Source organism: Theropithecus gelada, chromosome 2 (assembly GCF_003255815.1).
Source record: "Theropithecus gelada isolate Dixy chromosome 2, Tgel_1.0, whole genome shotgun sequence".
NCBI lineage: Eukaryota > Metazoa > Chordata > Mammalia > Primates > Cercopithecidae > Theropithecus > Theropithecus gelada.
Window position 1 is genome coordinate 102,402,568 of NC_037669.1, and position 20,865 is coordinate 102,423,432.

A 20,865-nucleotide genomic window follows, 5' to 3' on the forward strand; every position below is an offset into this window, starting at 1 on the left:
TGGTCAGGCTGGTCTGGAACTCCCAACCTCAGATGATCCACCCGCCTTGGCCTCCCAAAGTGCTGGGATTACAGGCGTAAGCCACCGCGCCCAGCCGCCATGCCCAGTTAATTTTGTGTATATTTTATAGAGATGGGGTTTCACCATGTTGCCCAGGCTGGTCGTGAACTCCTGAGCTGAAGCCATCTGCCCACCTCGGTCTCTCCAAGCGCTTGGGTTATAGGCGTGAGCCACTGCTACCATTCTTTACTTTCAGATTAGCAAAGATTGAAACATTTGATAATCATTTTCAGTAAGGGTATGAGGCAATCTCATAGATACTTCATGGGAATGTAAATTAGCATAGGCTTTTGGACAACAATTTGGCTTTAATGTACCAATACTGTAATATTATATCCTTTGACCTAGCATTTCCACAAATAGAAACTGATCACAAAGAACTATCATACAAGTCCATTAGCACACAGAAAAGAGGATATTTTTAAGAGAAATATTTGTAATAGCACAGAAGTGGAAACAAAGTAAATGCCATCAGTGAAATATAAAACAATGAGGCAGATATATACCTACTAATATTTGGAAAGATGTTCAAGGCATCTTGTTAGAAAGTAACAAGCAATTTGCAGAATGGTGAATACAACACAACTTCATTTATATAACTATGTTTGTGTTTGTCTGGAAAACTTCTGGAAGGATAAATAACATATATTAAAAGTGGTACTACCTAGAAGGCAGTAGGATTACATTGAGAGATATTTTCTTTTTGCTTTAATCTTTCAACTTCATGTATGTATGGTATGTATATATGTATTTCCACAGGTGTTAATCCCAAATCCTTCAATATTTAATAATTAACCATGAGCTTGAATTATTGTTTAGCAAAAAATTAAAAGACCAAACCTACACATACAAACAGAGCAGCATGCGAATGAAAAAAGAGGGGTGAAGTGACAGGCACAGATGGGGACCCCAGCTACAGTTGCTCTGGTCACCACAGGCTTAGAGGATTCTTTACCTTCAGGGCCTGAAGAAAGCTTTCAGGAGGTTGTGGGATCTGGTTTGGAGGTTCAGCACAAGCCCAGATTTCTGGTTCTATGCATGGAACCCTAACATCTCAGGGCTCCCAGCACTGACCAGGTCCCCCTGAGGTCCAGAAAGGCCAGGACCACGCTGCTTACGTAACCTGCAGCCTTTTCAGGTAGGTGCAAATTTTGCAGGGGCTCCCAAGACTTGGTTCCAGGGCTGAGCTGGCCTCAGATGGACTTGGGATCAGTCCTATATGCTAAGCAGGCAGTGGAAATCACACTGTGCCCACTAGTGGAACTACTTTTCTGGAGGTCATCATTCAAAAATGCAAGTTCCTTTGGCTCGGCTGTTTCTTTGGGCAAGATAGTTCATAGGTTCACATGGCCTGACCCAACACCTCACATGTAGGATACAGTCAGCAGTTTATTATCCATCACCAGGATCCATTACATAAGGAATTTTCTTCTTGTTTCTCTTATTCCAGAATTCTATACATGGCTGAGTCTAGATTTGTGGGAAAAGGGTCCGTTTCTTCAGTGGGGTTTTTTTTTTTTTTTTTTTTTTTTTGAGGCGGAGTCTCGCTCTGTCGCCCAGGCTGGAGTGCAGTGGCCAGATCTCAGCTCACTGCAAGCTCCGCCTCCTGGGTTTACGCCATTCTCCTGCCTCAGCCTCCCGAGTAGCTGGGACTACAGGCGCCCGCCACCTCGCCCGGCTAGTTTTTTGTATTTTTAGTAGAGACGGGGTTTCACCGTGTTAGCCAGGATGGTCTTGATCTCCTGACCTCGTGATCCGCCCGTCTCGGCCTCCCAAAGTGCTGGGATTACAGGCTTGAGCCACCGCGCCCGGCCTTCAGTGGGGTTTTTATACTGACAAGTGCTTTTGTTCTGCACTTAACTTTGCACATGGCTGCCAATTAGCTTTAAGAAAAAACAGTAATAGTGCCATTGAAGGTGGAAGGAGAGATGCTACCTGCCATCATTTAATGTAGGTACCTTTGCAGGAAAAAAAAATATCAAAAACTACTTTGTAGAAAGGTTAAAGAGTCTTCTGGTATTAACTCTGCTGGGCATCTCCCTCAAACTCTGGATAAAAAGTTGGGTTGCTAGGTCAATCTTTTTGATCAAAGCCAGTTTTCCCAACAAAGCCCAACCCTCAGGCACATGGGCAGTCAGAATCACTACACAGACTCTTGCAACTCGTTAGTCAATCAAGAGTTAGAGTTTTGAGAAAAATGAAATTACTGTAAACTTTTTGGGCAATTTGTAAGTGACATGTACTACCAAAGCCTTTGGAGTCGTCAACCTGTATGCATGAAATCCATCTACTCCTTCTATGTAAGATTGCTGTGTCTATTGGATGTGAAAAACTCCAAGGAAAGAGAGATGAACAGATTTGAATCAAGTAATCTGAATCTGATCATCTTTACAGACTAAAAAATTAATTTATAGACACATTTTGAAACCTAAATCCTTCTCTAAGGACATAAGACTATTTGAAAGGTCTTGTTTGATACAGACATCTCGACTGTAAGTTTCTTTTGGGAGTCAGTCTTCAGTTTACTTCTTGCTGACTGGCCTCAGGCTGGGTGGCTCTGCTGAACAGGAAGAAGAGAAGGGACAGCGGATGGCTGAGGGGTGGCTGGTGCAGGACTGTGCTGGGGTGGAACAAATTTCAGGGCTGACAACAGAAGTGAGGGTGGCCTCAGGGAGTGCCCAGCTGGGCAGAGTTGCAGCACAGCAGGCCTGTGGGATGGGTCCTGCAAGTCCAGAGAATATAGTTAGGGTGACTTCTCTGATCTCGGAGCTACAGCCATACTACCACTGATAAGTTAGAAACGGTCCGGTCACCTGGGACCTGGGCTTGGTGAGCCCAGTTCCACTGGGACTGAACCTGCTGCAAAGAACTGTGTCTGGGCAAAAGAATGTTCCCGCCAATCTATGGAGTTGAGGCTAAGATGGTGGGGTGTGGGTGAGGGTTCTGAGCAACCTCAGCTTGTTCAGCTTGGAGGTCCTTCCCAGAGAGAAAGGGAAGATGAGAATTGGGTAAATGGATGCTGGCTGCCTTGCTGTTCCTGAGAAAGGAAACTGTCTCTGTAGAGAACTTCCTGCTCACAGTTTAAAATGTAGCTTCAGTTTTCTTTTTAACAGAACAGAGCTGTTTACACCACATGATAAACAACATAAGCAATAACATTTAAAAAATCCTTTATATCAGTAGGCCCAAAGCCACACGATTTTATGACCGTTTTAATAAATAAAATTAGATAAATATACATACACTTGGTATGGGAATGACCTGCCTCTGGTCACCCTGAGGAAAAAGAAAAAAAAATCATTGTCAGGTTTGAAGAGAAGATCATATTCTCAAAAGAAACTTCAAAGCCCTCTCGAGCACAGCAGCTGCATGATCTGCCATTCTCTGTACCTTGGTGGTGTTTAATGAACAGGAGGAATCCGAAAATTTTCCACAGTTAAGGCATGAGGCTCCTTCTGTCTCTCAGACACCCGTTCTGCTAACAAGCCAGGCTGGGCTCCTGAGGCTCACCAACCATTTTGTGTATTTAAATAGTGCCTCCCTTACTCCCAGGAATTCAATCCTTAATTAAAAAACAAAAATAAAAACTCATACTTTACTTTAATCCTTGATTCCTTCTAATAACTGTTTGTTTTTTCTTTTAAGCAAGTTTTTCCCTAAAAAGACTAAGTCAATATCATATGCAGGGAATGGGAGATGTGTTCATCAGATTACAATGACCTCCTGGTCATTCCAGGAGCTCCTCTAGGGGAAGACTAGGGAGAGGGGACAAGGCAAGGTACAAGAAATTCCCTCCCAGGCAACAGACAAGGGGACAGCTTTCTCCTTCAAGGGAAATACAACCTGTATTCACAGGGAGTGTTAAGAAAACCTAGGACCCAAGGAAAGGCCTCAATTATTCCGCAGCCCCAAATGCCAGCCATTCCAAACCTAATTGATGGAAACACTTCATTATAGCATTGTTAAGAAATGCTAATAAAAAAGTTTATTTCCACTGAGCATTTCCAGTTTCTGTTTCTTCTTTTTTAGATGGCCTAATAAGGCGATGCACTGCTTCATGCCTTGTACACTGAAGAATTTGTGAAAATATGTGTCCATTTTTATTAAGAGGGTTACAGTGATAACGAGGTCTCACACGAAAGGGCCAAACCTGATGGCTGGCAATGGCAGCTGGCTGGCACCTTTCTGAGCTCTGTTTTGACACTAAGAACAATTTAGCAACTTCTTGATTATCTCTAACCCCTAGTCATCACCTCTGCAGTATAAGAGCAAGTATCATTTCCTCTTGAGATGATCTCCACAGTTCCTTCCTTTTTCAGATTTTGGGCTTGTCTTCCTTCTGACATCACTCAAGGCAGAGCTATGCTGCTCTCCAACAGACAATGCAATCAAATAAATCAAAGTTTTCAAGAACTTGCACAGATAAATTCATTTAAGAAGCTTTTAAATAATATTATTCCTAATACTGGAACTAATATGCTCCTACAGACATACTTGGTGGAGGACATACTTTTAAAAAAACTTTTATTTTAGGTTCAGAGGTACATGTGCAGGTTTGTTATATAGGTAAATTGCATGTCATTTACCTATGGGGTAAATGGGGGTTTACTGCACAGATTATTTCGTCACCCAGGTAATATGCATTGTACCCAAGAGATAGTCTTTTCATCCTCACCCTCCTCCTAAGCTCCACCCTCAAGTAGGCCCCAGTGTCTGTTGTTCCCTTTGTTGTCCATGAGTATTCAGTGTTTAGCTCCCACTCATGAGTCAGAATGTGCGGTATTTGGTTTTCTGTTCCTGCATTAGTTTGCTTAGATTAATGGCCTCCAGCTCCATCCATGTTGCTGCAAATTACATGACTTCTTCTTTTTCACGGCTGCATAGTATTTGGTGGAGGAGATTTTAACCAGAAGTTCACATCCTATTTGAGTCTCCTTATTTTTATTTTATTTTACTTTACAGACGGGGTCTTGCTCTGTCACCCAGGTTGGAGTGCAGTGGTGTGATCATGGCTCACTGTGGCCTCAAACTCCTGGCTTAAGACATCCTCCTGCCTCAGCCTCCTGAGTACCTGGGACTATAGGTGTGTGCTGCCATACCCAGCTGGGCCACTTCAGAGTAGGGTTTCTCAACCTCAGCACTGGTGACATTCTGGGCTGGGTAACTCTGTTGTGAGGGATGTCCTATTTGTTGCAGGATGTTTAACAGCATCCTTGGCCTCTGCTCACTAGATGTCAGCAGATGCTCTCTCCCCCTCTAGTGACAATCTGTCTTCAGACATTGCCACATGTTCCCTGGAGGGCAAATTATCCCAAGTTGAGAAGCTCTGCTCTAGTAGGAGAGTGCAGACATCCCCTGCACACAGGTGCACCTTCAGAACACACTTTTGATGAGATGAGCACATCCATGATGCAAGAGATCACAACAATGCATCTGAAAGGCCTGACAAAATGTCCACTATGAGCAAGCAAAAGTGCTGATCTAGAAGGATATTTGGGCTTGAAAATTACCCTAGAAGCTTACATGTATGTATGTCTGTGTATACAGCATGAGGTATGCATGTATTTGTGAGTGTCCAACAATCCGTTTTATGCTGTCTTTGCCCTTAAAAGTCCTCCATGGTCTTTGCCTCTGGAGGCTTCTGGTCTGTAGGTCCAGGTTGTGGCTGTGATGGTGGCAATGGCTGCTACCCCAAGCTGCTGCTGCAGAAGCAGCTGGAAACTCAAAGGCTCCAAATCCTCATTTCTCCAGGGCAAAAGTAAATATGCAGGGTAGATAGAACCCTAGAGGTCATCTGTCCCATTCTGTCCACAGCCTTCCCTCTTCCTCTGGCATGCTGAATTCCGAGAGGCACAGATACTTAAGGAATCAGCAGTAGAAATGGGCCTGGAATCTGCTTCCACATCTAATAGGCCCGGGCTTTGTGTTCCGAATGTCCTGAGCAAGCTAGGGTCAAGAGGCAGAGGGTCCTCCTCTGGGAATTCACTGCCCCACTCCGACAGGGCTCTTTCTCTGGTGTCTGGTCTCCCGGATTGACTAGTCAAGTGTTATGGAAATAACGTATCACCCCACTTTGGATTAACTAAATTAACTCAAAGTTAACATAATTCTTTAAAAAGCCATCTTGACAAATGTTAATAGAAGGAAGTTCATGAATGAACAGTAAGTCCAAGTGAGCTCAGCTCTGCTGGAGGAACTGCCTTTAAAGGCTTCTATTTCCTGACAGATACAGCTGAGTACCCCAGGAAAGCTTCCAAGGCTGCCATGCCATTTCCTCATATCATTTCATCTACAAAGATACCAAGCTGTCTTCCTTATTTTCTTTCTAAAAATTTCTCGGTTCTTCTTTGACCTTTTTTGTCCCAGAAGAACTTAAGCCTTTCTATCCAGAAACAGCACACACATTTCTCATAAACATGAGAAATCAAAATCTTTTATGATTTGAATCAACTTTGGAGGAGTCTTTTGGGTTTTCTATGTAAACAATCATGTCATCTGCAAATAAGACTAACTTTGTATCTTTTCCATGTTTATACCAATTGTCTCATTTTCTTGGCTTATTCCATTAGCCAGAATCTACCATTGATTTTTCTGTGTTGTTTGCGGTTTATTTTTTGAAGATAGCTTTTTATCATGTATAGTTTTCTTCTTTGGTGGCACTGTTGATTTTATATATAAAGGTTTATGGGCTACTATACGGTTCATGTATTAGACTATTTGCCATAAAGTGCCCCTATTTATCCTGTTTAATGCTTTTGAATTTGAATTCTGCTTTATCTGATATTAACATTGTCACTCTTGCTTTCTGTTTGATCTGCTTTGTATATTTTGCCCATTTCTTTATTTTCCACCTTTCTTTATCTGTATGTTAGATGTTATGTCAGAAACTGTCACCTACTGCAATTGTCATTAGCACTGTCCACCAAATAATTCCAGTTTTCTTTCTGAATATGTGGGAGGATTACATTTTTTTTCTGAGTTTTCTGAGTGAAAACTTTAAGAGCCAATGTGATTTATCACATTTCCTTTGTCCTGCTGTGACAGTCATGGAAGCAAAGAGATGGGGTATAGGCATGTGAATGAGGATAAGATGGTTATACTGTCCAGTATGGTAGCTACTAGTCACATGTGGCCACTGAGCACACAAAATGTGGCTGGTCCAAATTAAGATGTGCTGTAAGTGTAAAATACACATCAGATTTTGAAGGATTAGTAAGATAAAAATAATATAAATTGTCTAATATTTTTTTCTATTGATTACATATCGAGATAATATTTTGGATATAGTGATTAAATAACATGTTATTAAAATTAATTTCACTTGTTTTAAAAATATTTTCATTAATGTGGCTACTGGAAAAAATTAAATTATACATGTGACTTACATTACATTTCTGTTGGATAGTGCCACAGAACAAAAGGCTCAGCCTCAGCCAACTCATTATAAACAAGTAGCATGAGTGAAAAATAGACTTTTATTGTTTAAGCCTCTGAGGTTTTGAGGTTGTTACTGAAGCATAAATGAACCCATACTGACTAGTGTATCTACTCATGAGTCATTCCTCCCTTCTCCTGATTTTGTTGAGAGCAAGAATATGCTGGGCTAAATTCCTCCCCTGTTGCTATTGGCTAGCCATGTGACAAATGGCTACACCCAATTGGTTTGACTAATTCAACTGTACACTGTTTCCAAGAACATATCTGCCATCAGATAGAAATGATTTTGGCAGTAAGTCAAAGAAATCTGCCAGGCACTGTGTCAGGCCAATAAGACATAAGCAGAAGTCTCCTGGGTTTTTCTGTGAAAGCATTTACTTTTCATAAAAGGGACAGACATGGCCAGTGCCACCCCTCCCTATCTTTTTCCTTTAAATGTGGATAGGATATCTAAAACTTGTGACTTTGAGATCATAAATAGCAAGCATGAGGATGAAGGCAAACACACCAAGGATAGGGGAGCAGAAAGACAGAAAAACATGTTCTTGATGGCATCATCAGAAATATAAACCCCAGTAACTACCTGACCCAGGCTTTTTGTGTGAGAAAAATAATCCCCTATTTATCTAAGCTATTATTTGTCAGCTTTCTTCCTTTTCTTTTCTTTCTTTCACACTTTCTCTCTCTCTCTCTCTCTCCTTTCATTCCTTCTCTCTTTTTTTCTTTCTTTCAAGACAGGATGTTGCTCTGGCACCCAGGCTGGAGGACAGTGGAGTGATTAAGGCTCACTGCAGCCTCAACCTCCAGGCCTCAAGTGATCCTCCTGCCTCGGCTTCCCAAAGTGCAGGTATTATAGGCGTTAGCCACCATGCCCAGCAGTTTTCTTTTACTTACTGACAAAATCATTCCTATTTGATGACAGGCATATTCTTGGAAATATCATACAGCTGAATTTGTCAAACCAATCTGATGTAGTCTTGGTCTTTGTTAGAAGAATCTGGTTCATCAAACTAGGTTTTATGCCTATTCTTTATGTTATGTTTGCTATTTATTATTTGTTCTTTTTCCCTTTCCTTAATTTTGATGGCTTGTTCAATTTGTTTATTTCTCCTTTACTCCCTCTGTGAATTTTAAAGATCTATTTTCTAATTGTGCCACTTGTTACAGTTCTATTATTAGTTCTATTCCTAAAAATCATGTTTGTTTCTATATTGGGGGTTTTTTGAGACAGGGTCTTGCTGTCACCCAGGCTGGAGGGCAGTGGTGCGATCATGGCTCACTGCAGCCTCGACCTCCTGGGTGCAAGCAATCCTCCCACTTCAGGCTCCAGAGTAGCTGGGACTACAAGTGCACACCTCCACATCTAGCTAATTATTTATTATTTGTTTTGTAGAGATGGGGGTTTCCCTATGTTGCCCAGGCTGGTCTCAAACTTCTGGGCTGAAGTGATCCTTTCGCCTTAGCCTCCCAAACTGCTGGGATTATAGGAATGAGCCACTGCACCCAGCTTAATTCTAACCTTTTTTTTTTTTTTTTTGAGACTGAGTCTCGCTCTGTCACCCAGGCTGCAGTGAGGTGGCGCAATCTTGGCTCACTGCAAGCTCTGCCTCCTGTGTTCACGCCATTTTCCTGCCTTAGCCTCACGGGTAGCTGGGACTACAGGCACCCGCCACCAGGCCAGGCTAATTTTTTGTATTTTTTAGTAGAGATGGGGTTTCACTGTGTTAGCCAGGATGGTCTCAATCTCCCGACCTCATGATCCGCCCACCTTGGCCTCCCAAAGTGCTGGGATTATGGGAATGAGCCACTGCATCCAGCCTATTTCTAACATTTTTAACAATTATATCATAACTGAGTATCAATCTCACCCAGATTTTTATGTTTTGTTCCCTCTCTGAATCATTACATATCTAAGAAACTTTTATCTCAACAGATAAATGATATCTTGGTCACATACAGAATTTTTGGTTTCCATTTTTTTCCCCTCAGTAGCCTATAAATATTTTTTCATAGTCTTCTGGCTTTTAGTGTTGCTGATGAGAAGTCTGATACTAATATAATTGTTTTCCTTGAAAATAACTTATTCTAGTATCTTGTAAGACTTTCTCTTTGTCCTTAAACTTCAAAATTTCTACAGATACATCTAGGCATGCGCTCCTCTAACTAATCCTGCTGTCGACTTGGTAAGCTCCTTCAATCCACAGATTCAAGCTTTGTCTTTAGCTCAAGAAATTTTTCTTCTACTACTTTTTCTCTTTCTGGAACTCTTAACATTTGCATGTTCCATCTCCTAGATGCCTGCTGTCCCCTCTCACAATTACCATCTCTGTGCTTCTGGTCTGAATTGTAAGATATTTCTTCTTCCACTTGCTTTTCCAGAACATGAATTCAGTTCCCACCAGTTACCATTCTCCTTCTGTTTGTTTACTGAATTTTTATATTTAGAAATCATGAGTTTTTAAATTCCAAATGTTACTTTTGTACTCATAATTCATTTCCTGAGTTGTCCGTTAAAGTTCTCGTCCATCTCTTCCATTAGTTTTACCGCAGTGGGAGTCTCATTACAGTTTTTTCAACTTGGACTTTCTCAGTGGAGGCTGCATTTTTCTTTGCTTGCACCAGGTTGTGGGTTCCCTTAGTGTCTGTGCAGGTCAGTCTATGAGGCTCTCTGGGAAGTGGCAAATGAGTGAGTACTGCAAGGCCCAGCAAGGAATGCTGTTTTCATGGCTCAGCAGAGCCCATGTTAACAAACCTCAGAGATGAAGAAAGCCCCTACACTACTGGCTCCTCCAAGGCACAAGCACTGGAAGCAATCCAGCTCACCAGGGCAGCCCCTCAAAGGACCACACACATTGTGTGGGCAGTATGAGCCCTTTCCAAGGCGATCCGCCAGCTCCTTCTGGCTAGTGGACCTCATGGGACTATACATTTGAGTGTTTGTCCAAGGACTCAGGGAGATGTAAGCATTTTCCTCTGTTGGTGGTTCCCTGCTTCTTACTGAGTAAAAGAGAGAATAAATCCTGTGCTTGCTCTCTACCCTGAAGGTGTCAGGAAAACTGGGGGCCTTAATGCACTTTCCAGGCTCCACCAGCAGGCCCACCTGGGTTTATCCTGGGAGGGAATTTTAACAGTCAGAGCCATGTGCCCAGGCTGTCATCTTCCCAGAATTCCCTTCTATACATCCATATGTGGTTTTAAAATAATTTTTTAAATCATAAAAGTAATTTAAGCTGATTTTCTGAAAACTGAGGAAAGTATAGAGGGAAGGAGAAAATCCTAGCTATAATTCCACCAGTGTGAGCAATAGGAGATAACCTTCATATTTCAGCATACGTCCTTCCAGTCTTATAAAGGCTTGTGTGTGTATGTGTGTGAGAGAACAAGAGAGACACTCTATCCATTTCTTTATATCAGCAATGTTTACAACATATCATTTTGAAGGGCTGTATGCTATTTGATTGCACAGTTAATTCTATAGTTTTTTTTTTTAAACCAACTGCCTATTGTTGAACATCAGGTTGCTTATAATTTTTCGGCATTATAATCTATGCTGGGTGGGACCTCATGGTTAAATCTTTGCACATTCATAATTATGTCCATAAAGGGTAACTGCCTGCATCAACAAATAGGGATATTTTTAAGGCTTTAAGATCATATTGGCAAATTTTCCTCCAGAAAGGTGTCATCAAGTAACATTGTTACCAGCAACTTATTTACTTTCTCTATCCTCCCTCCTACCACTCCATGCTAAAACCAAATATTGTGTTTAAAAATATCTTTGATAAGTTGAAAGCTGGAAAACGGTATCTCATTATTTAGTTTGCGTTTCTTCGATTACTAAACATGTTAAATATTTTTCATGTATTTATATGTGCAACATTCTTATTTTTTCATGTTTGACCATATGAAAACCTTCAGCCTAATTCCTATGCTTCTACACTCCAAGCCTGTGAGACAAATCAGGCAACAGCAGTGTTCTCAGTCTTGCAGAAGCAATGTGGCTACTGTCACAGCCCACAGTCACTCCTGGTCTATGATATCAACAAGACTGAACCATCTGTATTTCTTATTTTGTGAATTACCTGTTTGTGTCCTTTGCTCATGTTATTTGGAATATAAAGCTTTATGACTTTTGTGTCCTCAAATGTCAACTATCTTCATGATGAATAATCTTCTTTCGGTGATTTTTCCCTGAAATTCCGTTTTGACTGAGATTAATATTATAACCCTTATTTTCCTTAATTTATACTTGTATGAGGTCTCTTTGCTCATCCTTATTCCTTATACTTTTTTTTTTTTTTGGAATGGAGTTTCACTCTTGTCACTCAGCTGGAGTACAGTGGCATGATTTTGGCTCACTGCAATCTCCGTCTCCCAGGTTCAAGCGATTCTCCAGCCTCAGCCTCCCGAGTAGCTGGGATTACAGGTGCCCACCACCAGGCCCAGCTAAGTTTTGTATTTTTACTAGAGAAGGGGTTTCGCCATGTTGGTCAAACTCCTGACCTCAGGTGATCTGCCTGCCTTGGCCTCCCAAAGTGCTGGGATTATAGGCATGAGCCACCATGCCTGGCCGCATCCTTATACTTTTAACTGTTCTGAGTAACTTTGTTTCAGATGCGTTTGTTAGACAGCATGTTGGTAGATTTTGGTTTTTGACCTATTGTGACAATATGACATATTTTATTTGATACATACAAAAGAATATATAACATGCTTATTATTAAACAAGGTAGTTAAACTCAATTATTTTATTGTTAGCTCTTCTCTATGTCTGTTTCTCTTTTCATCTATTTGTGAGTCTGCTACTGGTTGTTTAACTGTTTAATGCATTCAACTTCCCAAGAGAGAATGTTATAAAAATGTGAAGTGACTCCCGTAACTCCCATCAAATATGATCTTTAGTTGCTAAATGAGATATCCTTTATCAAAAAAGGTTACTTTTCTTGGTAATTTCAAATCTTTAAGTAAATGGCTGTACACATACTATCACATATCCTTTTCTTTTTGTTTTTTGTTTTTGAGACATAGTTTTGCTCTTGTTGCCTAGGCTACAGTGCAATGGCACTGCAACCTCCCCCTCCCAGGTTGAAGCGATTCTCCTGCCTCAGCCTCCCTAGCAACTGGGATTACAGGCGCCTGCCACCACGCCCAGCTAATTTTTTATATTTTTAGTAGAGATGAAGTTTCACTATGTTGGCCAGGCTGGTCTCGAACTCCTGACCTCAGGCAATCCACCTGTCTCAGCCTCCCAAAGTGCTGAGATTACAGGCGTGAGCCATCGCGCCCGGCTCTGCATATTCTTATTAAGGATATTCATCAAGGATGGGACAGATATGCCGCTGCTGCAGTTTTATGGAGTGCACAGTTCCTCGCCAGTACTGACCTTCTGAAGTCCACCATTCTCCTCCACCAGTGGCGGAAGCACACTGGGGCTGTTGGGTGGAGGGGCCTCCACATTGTAATCACGGAAGCAGCAGAAGAAGGAGCTAAGGATGCTGCGGCTCCTCTGCTTCTTTAAGCTGATGTTGCACTGGGAAGCTGGAAACAAAAACAGAGCACACTGTGGCCAACTGCAGCATGTACTGATAGTTGTAATATAATGCAAAAATCTGAGTATGCAGTTGCCCCCCAGACCCCAGATTCCTGCCCTGAGGGCCTGCTCAGGAGGAGAAGATGAGGGGCTCCTGGAAATTACTCTAAAGAACTGTGAATCCAATGTGAGAATCCCAGGAGCCAGCTAGTCGATGGAGTCCAGTCCCTCTGGTTGGACAGGATCCCTTTGACCTCAGCCCAGCAGGGGCTGCTTGCTTATTAACTGACTCACCCTCAGGGTCAGTCCCCATCTGCATTCCTGAACCCAGCAGATGAAGTATTCCCACCCTGCACCAAGCACTACTTCAAAATAAACATCTTTTCAGGCACAAATCAGACTTGACACTCCCTGGGAAGCATCTCTCCATTATGGATACCAATAAAAAATCATTTTGAATCTAGGTTCTTGGACATCCCCTGCTCACTATGGAAATGACTTAACTTTGTGGGTTAAGAAATAAGATATGTAAAGGCACAAAAGAACCTCCTGCTTAAACTTGCCAAGAGTTTGTCCAGAAGTTGGTGAGGGCCTGGATCCACAGAGCTTAGGGCTGAAGGCTTCCATTTCACTTAAAAAACATAAACAGCAGGAGATGTTGGATGGAGAACACATGTTCCTGCCCCAGTAGGGCTGGCCAGGGCAAAGCCCATCTTCATGAGATCCAGGGCAATACTGTGCCCTAGCCTGTCCTGAACTAAGACACTGGAGGGAGTGACACATCCTTTCTGTTTATCCAAGGCTCACAACAAGCTGCCACAAGTCAGGAATAAAAGGTGAAAATTAGTATAGATGAAAAACACCCCTCAGGGGAGGGCTCACAACTTCGAGGGGCAGGAGTATTTGCCTGGGAATGCAGCCGGGACTGTCCCACCACATGCCATGCCTAGGCGGGTCAGTGGTGCTCTGAGAAGAGGCCGCAGGCAAGGGACCATGCTTAGGGTTAATGGGAAAATTGCCAGTGCAGGAAATGATTTAAGTCCACATGATAACTGTTGGAGCTTATCTCTTCTCCCAAAAAGCAATTCTGGCACAATTCCTCTTTTTGTGCACTTAGGAGTGATTTGTGTAACACCTTTCCTCCCAAGAGATCACAAAACCTTTGCTGAATGTTTTGGGGGTACTCTTCTGCCAGCAGCAAAACTAAGTGCATTCAGATGGAAATTCTGAAAAGGGACTGAAAAGCTATTCTTCCAGCAACTCCACAAATATGAATGGTTTCTACCCTGGGTTTGGGCAAATGGCCCAGTGAGTATGAATTTAAGATCAGCACTTACTAAAGATGAACTTCAGAACCATAAATCTCTGAGAAAGCTGGCTGTTTTTATCTTCCTCAAGCATCCTTGGGTGCATGCATAGAGCACCAGCCATCACATTTCAGGCATCTCATTTCAAGGGCAGGTCAGGCCAGACCAGGCCATTGGGACCGCCAGGCATGTGGGCCTCCTAAGTGGTAGTGTGGGAAGAGATAATAACCACTGTTCACCAAGGGCCAACGCTGTAGGTCCCAATAGTTCACAAACCTCATCTTGCATACTCCTAAGGAGATAGGTGTTACTGCTTCCATCTTACTGCTGAGAATATACAACTATTGAGAAAATACAGCAGGATTGTGTCGGTTCCTTTGCCAGATTCAAACCCAAGTGGGCCTGTTTCCAAACTGTGTGATTTCCCCATGTGCCATGCTGAATACAATCTTGAAACAATTTAGGTTAGATTAAGAAGGTGGAACACGCCAAATAGGGAGAGAAAAGCATTGCAATAAACTTGTATTTAATATAAATGATACGTTAAACCATTTCATTGTTACTCTGAATGTCTTAATTTTTATCCCACACTCAGAAAATTTAGTCAGGGGAAGAAAAAAAATCTTTTCCCTAGCTGATAGCACATTCCTCTGCAAGTAAACAAGCTATCTGTTCATGTCTCAGAGACACTGAGCAGTCTGCAGAAAGCACCTTTCCAGGTCCTATTTTCATCTTTGGATGACATGAATCTTCCCCATGACTAACTAGCCAACTAATTAACAAATTAACTTACATACTAAAAAAATTATAAACCTGGAACCAGTACACTACTCATAATTTCTACCACATGCTTACTTACTCTACAGAAGGTACACACAGCTAACAGAGTCAGTAAATTAGTTATCCGAGCACCTGGGAGGCCATCGTGCCTCCAGACAGGGAAAGGGAGCTTACCCAGGTCTTTCCTTCTCCGTATAAAGAGTGCAGCAGTCAAAGTGGTCTCATTTTCATAGGTGTGGGAGGTTCCAGGATTCTTCCTTTCAAACAAGGTTAGTTCTAGGGCCTGCAGGTACAGTGGCTAATTTTCTAATCACTCTTGGATTGGTCTAGAACTCTCAAAATCAGGAGAGGTGGGAAGGGTAAATGGAAGGATTTCCTCAGGACCAGCACTGGCCTCACCAACCCTCAGCATTCACTTCTTCCTGAATAGGGCTCCAGACGTGGGTGCTCTGTACTAATGACCCTACTGCCTTCCAGCCCCAGTTGCTGCTTCTCTCCCCCAGCTATCATCCAGAAGATCCTTGACTTGCTCATAAACTGGTAAGGGAGTTTTGGTTGACACATGAAATAAAAATTCAGTTTAATGGATAAATGTTGACATTAGAACATTAGATGAAGAAGTTAATATATATTATTGTATATCCGATTTGATCATAACTAAGCAAAGCAAACTAAAAAAGATTATAATTAAGAAAAGATTTGCAAGAAGTATGTCAAAAAGTTAACAGTAATTAATTGTTGGACCATAAGTGTTTACATTTCTTCCACATTTTCCAAATGTTTTCTGGTAATTATGTATTGCTCTAATAATGGTGGGGAGGAAGTAAACAGTCTTGTTAAACTGTCTTTCGGCAACTTTGTGCTATTTCTAAACCATATCCTTCTTCTAATTCTCAACCTTTAGCCTAATTCCTATGCTTCTACACTCCAAGCCTGTGAGACAAACCAGGCAACAGCAGTGTTCTCAGCCTTGCAGAAGCAATGTGGCTACTGCCACGGCCCACAGCCACTCCTGGTCTATGATATCAACAAGACTGAATATATCCACTAAACTCAAAACCAGAGGAGGCCCATGTGAAAAGAAGGTACCAAAGAAGTGTCCTGTGCCCGGTAGAACGCTCCTGCTGGCTTTCTCATCTGGCATCCATGCTCCACCGCTCACCCTCCTTGTATACACAAAAGGGGTCTTGCTGTTTCTCTGCTTTGATCAAGACTTTACCTCTCATCACCTTTCCTCCCTTGCCCCCTTTACATGTTTCCACTGACAAGACACATGAGAGGTCTCCTGGTGGCCCAGGTATCCAAGAACAAGATCTTTTAGGATATAAGATAGTTGAATGCATACATCTCCCCATAACATTGGTTTTAAGAAATTACTTTGGAAGAGCAAAGGAGGGAGTAGCAACTATGAACATCAGTTTAAAATATTCCATAACGATATTCATTTTTAAAAATCAGACTTAGGAGGAGGAAGTCATCAAAAGTCATTCCAAAGCTTTCTGTCACTTTTCCCTGATAACCTCCCCTATCCAAACCCAGCACCTGCCCACCTTACTCCCTAGCTTCCTCCATGGTAGACTCCTCATCACACTGACATCCCTTCTCCCACTCTTCCTCCCCCCATTTCCCCACTTCTCAGAGCATCCTGCTTTTCAGAGCCTGGCTCAAAGCCAACCTCACCCAGGAAACCTTTGCCAACCTCCCTGTGGAGATCGTTTTTTTCTTTGGCCACTAAACTCCCAAATGAATGTGTGTATGACTGAGCTGTGTCTTTGGGCCAGGCCAGTTCATCCACCTGTCTGCTGGACATCTCCTCTGGATGCCTCAGACTTGGCATATCTAAATGGGGCTCACCACTCCCCTCTTCACTCAGGGTACCAATATCCTAAGCTAGACATCTGCCCTTCTCCCTCATTAAGTTGTTGGTTCTGACATCCTAATCGATTCTTAAATGTGTCCTTAGCAACTCCTTGTCCCTGCCCTATCCTGACTCAGGTCCTCATCATTTTGTCCCTGGACCACTACGGTTGCTTTTTGACTTGTCTTTCTGCTGTTGATTTTGCATCCCAACATGTCTTGACATGACAGGTAAAGCCCATCAAGTTACAAGAATGTGTGGTGGTTAGGAGTGTAGGTTCCGATGCCAATTTGCCTAGGTGCGAAATCTGGCTCAACCAGCAATAGCACAGGACCTGGGCAAGTTGTGTGATTTCTTTGTGCCTCAGTTTATCTATAAAATGAGGATAATAAATACTCATCTTATGGGTCTGTTGTGAGAATTAAATGAGTTATTACAACAGTGTCTAACATAGAGCAAGCACTCCATAATTTTTGTTTGTTTTTTAAAGACAGGGTCTCACTCTGTCACCCAGTCTGGAGTACAGCGGTGCAATCTTGGCTCACTGCAACCTCTACCTCCAGGGCTCAAGACATCCTCCCACCTCAGTCTCCTAAGAAGCTGGGACTACAGGCATGCGCCACTATACCCAGCCAATTTTTCTATTTTTAGTAGAGACAGGGTCTTGTGATGCTGCTCAGGCAGGTCTTGAACTCCTGAGCTCAAGTGATCTGCTTGCCTTGGCCTCCCAAAGTGCTGGAATTACAGTTGTGAGCCACCACACCCGGCCTAGACATTTTAGCTTTTATTATTATAGTCTCGTAGAAGCTTTTGCTTCATAAATGAGGGGGGTTCTCCAGGAACACTGGATCAAAGGCTGGATTCTGCGGGCATACATTTTTTTTCTCTGATATCTGACAACTAGGAGAAACAACTCACTATAACAGATCTTGGTTACATAAACCGTAATTCAGAAAGCAAAACTAGAAAAATCTCAGGAAGTGATTCTAATCAATTGCTCTAAAAAGTAGACATAGACATGGGGAAGGAAAAGGGAGGGGTTGCGTGTCCCAGTGAGCTCTGCTGGGGGCTGTTTTCCCTTAGGAAAAGAACAATGCTTTCAAGTGGAGGGCAGGAAGCATACACTCTCCCTCCTCAATCCCCTTACTTAATTCCCTTTGGGGCTGAAGCTTAGCTCTCTTCTGCACAGCATTCTGCCTGCTGGGTCTGCATCTGGTTCCAGGGACTTCTTGCCTCAAGCTGTACATCAGAAAGGAGCATTGAGGAGGACCAAGCAAGGAGGACCACAGAGGTGGGTAGCTGACCCAGCAGTCTCCCCTGCTGGGTCCCCCAATAGGCTACTACATGCTGCCATTTTCCCAAGGCTCAGCCCAGGGCAGGCCTGCTTAGAAAGACCACCCTCTTTCTCCTCCTTATCCCTGTCAATGAAAACATGCGCAGCTGGGTGCGGTGGCTCATTCCTTGTAATCCCAGCACTTGAGGCCGAGGCGGGCAGATCATGTGGGGTCAGGAGTTTGAGACCAGCCTGGGCAACATGGCGAAACCCTGTCTCTACTAAAAATACAAAAATTAGCAGAGTGTGGTGGCGGGTGCCTGTAATTCCAGCTACTCAGGAGGCTGAGGCACAAGCTGCAGTGAGCTGACAGAACACCACTGCACACCAGCCTGGGTGACAGGGCGAGACTCTGTCTTAAAAAAAAAAAAAAGAGGCTGGGCGTGGTGGCTCACGCCTGTAATCCCAGCACTTCGGGAGGCCAAGGCGAGTGAATCACAAGGTCAGGAGATCGAGACCATTCTGGTTAACACGGTGAAACCCCGTCTCTCCTAAAAATACAAAAAATTAGCCGGGTGTGGTGGTGGATGCCTGTAGTCCCAGCTACTTGGGAGGCTGAGGCAGGAGAATGGCGTGAACCCTGGAGGCAGAGCTTACAGTGAGCGGAGATCGTGCCACTGCACTCCAGCCTGGGTGACAGAGCGAGACTCCGTCTAAAAAAAAAAACAAGCAAGCAAGCATGCCCACAGCCAGTCCCAGCACGCAAACATGCCATGGGCACAGATACCCCACAGGGAGAGTAAAGGGAAATCCTTGATAGAGGTAGCCGAGGTGATCCTAAGACTTAACTTTCTCCATTTCTCTGAGCAAACTCGGGTGAAGCAGAAACCCTGGAGAGGGTTGTAAAGAGCTGGAGATGTGGGGCATGGGCCTTATTCCTGGTCCTTGTGTATCCACTGGAGGAACAGGGTAACACGTGGCTCTGTTTTCCTGGATATGCCCTTAGAGCTAATGCTTCTGCCTAAGCCCCTGGTCCTGGTGTCATTGCAGCCCAGCAAATTAAGACCTTGTTTCCCACTCATACACATTTCTCCCTTGCCCCTTCCCATGGGCTGGGGACCTCCCATCTGCCAGCAACAGGCTTACAAATGGTCTATGAATAGTGCAGCTTAAAGTGCCCATATAGACAATTGCCTTCCTCTTTAAAGACAAGACAAGAAGCCTTCCAAATGCCTCCCTGGTCTTCTAAGCAGAGTGCTGGCCCAGCAAGAACCAGTATCTTCAAAGCACCAGTTATAGATGGGGAGCGTAGTGGACATCTGACAGTTTTTGCCTGCCAGAATCCATTACTCTTCTTTCTGGTAAAAGTTCCTCTATTTTCCTCTGGGGAACCACTCTCACCCTATCAGTGTTCTGTCCTTTATCATGGGCTGGCCAATCTGAGCCACATGACTGGCTTAGGGATGGGCACATGACCCACCCTGAGCCAAAGACTCTGCAAGGATTCATGCAAGCCCTATTGGAAAAGATGTTCTCCTTTTGCTGGGTTTCTTAACATGGCAGGATGTAAGCCTGGAGCAACTGGTAGTCACCTTGCACCTGGTAAGAAATACCTACCTGAGCATGAAGTCAAAACTGAGGAAAAAGGAGCTGGGTTACAAAGAGGGACAGATTTCTGACGACATTGTCTGAGGACTTGGTTTTATTAAAACCAGACCCTTCTGGAATTTTCAGTTATGTAAGTAAAAAAATTCCCTTTTGCTCCTAAGCCAATATAATTGGGTTTACGTGATTTGAAATGGAAAGGATTGTCTCTGAAAATGTAAGCTCCGATGCTGGGTGGTACAGAAACATTGACCAACAACATAGGCAGGGGTCCAACCTCATGAAGCCCACATCTAGCAGGAGAGATGTTTGAATATGTACTTCTGGTACACAATGAGTCTTGTTAGGATGGGAAAGTGCAGGGTACTCCTGGGGCCCAAAGAAGAGCACATAGCCTAGACTGGGGACTGTGAGTAGGGAGGGGTACAGAAATGACTTTTTTTTTTTTTTTTTTTGAGACAGAGTCTCGCTCTGTCACCCAGGCTGGAGTACAGTAGTGCGATCTTGGTGCAACGCAAACTCTGCCTCCCGGGTTCAAGTGATTCTCCTGCCTCAGCTTCCTGAGTAGCTGGGACTACAGGCGCCCGCCATCACGCCTAGCTAATTTTTGTATTTTTAGTAGAGATGGGGTTTCACCATATTGGCCAGGCTGGTCTCGAACTCCTGACCTTGTGATCCATCCGCCTTGGCCTTCCAAAGTGCTGGGATTACAGGCATGAGCCACTGTGCCCAGTCCAGAAATGGCTTCTTGAAAGAAGCTGGCTGAAAGTTTCATTAATTTTTTTGTGGTGGGAGGAGCAGGAAAGTGGGGAAACAGCATGTGTAAAAGGCATGGTGTGAGAGAGAGCATGAAACATTTAAGAAATCAAAGGAGTAGCAAGGAGTATGAGATGGGAGTAATGACAGCAAGGGCCTTGCAAGCCAAGGAGATGAATTTGGATTTGATGTTATGGAAAAGGGAAGTGATGGGATCAGATTTGTAACATGAATGTCACTGTCTTAGCTCTGTAATTAA

General features: G+C 43.2%; 1 protein-coding gene across 2 annotated transcripts in view; it reads right to left on the bottom strand.

The window, feature by feature from the left end:
* The window catches only part of CTDSPL (CTD small phosphatase like), a 119,737-nt gene that overhangs the window by 24,647 nt on the left and 74,225 nt on the right, over positions 1-20,865 (bottom strand). For both annotated transcript variants that reach the window (XM_025375899.1, XM_025375900.1), the window contains exons 2-3: positions 12,881-13,035; positions 3,304-3,336 (exon numbers count right to left, since the gene is read on the bottom strand). In XM_025375899.1, the coding sequence (XP_025231684.1) occupies positions 3,304-3,336; positions 12,881-13,035 (188 nt within the window). The remainder of the gene's footprint in view (positions 1-3,303; positions 3,337-12,880; positions 13,036-20,865) is intronic.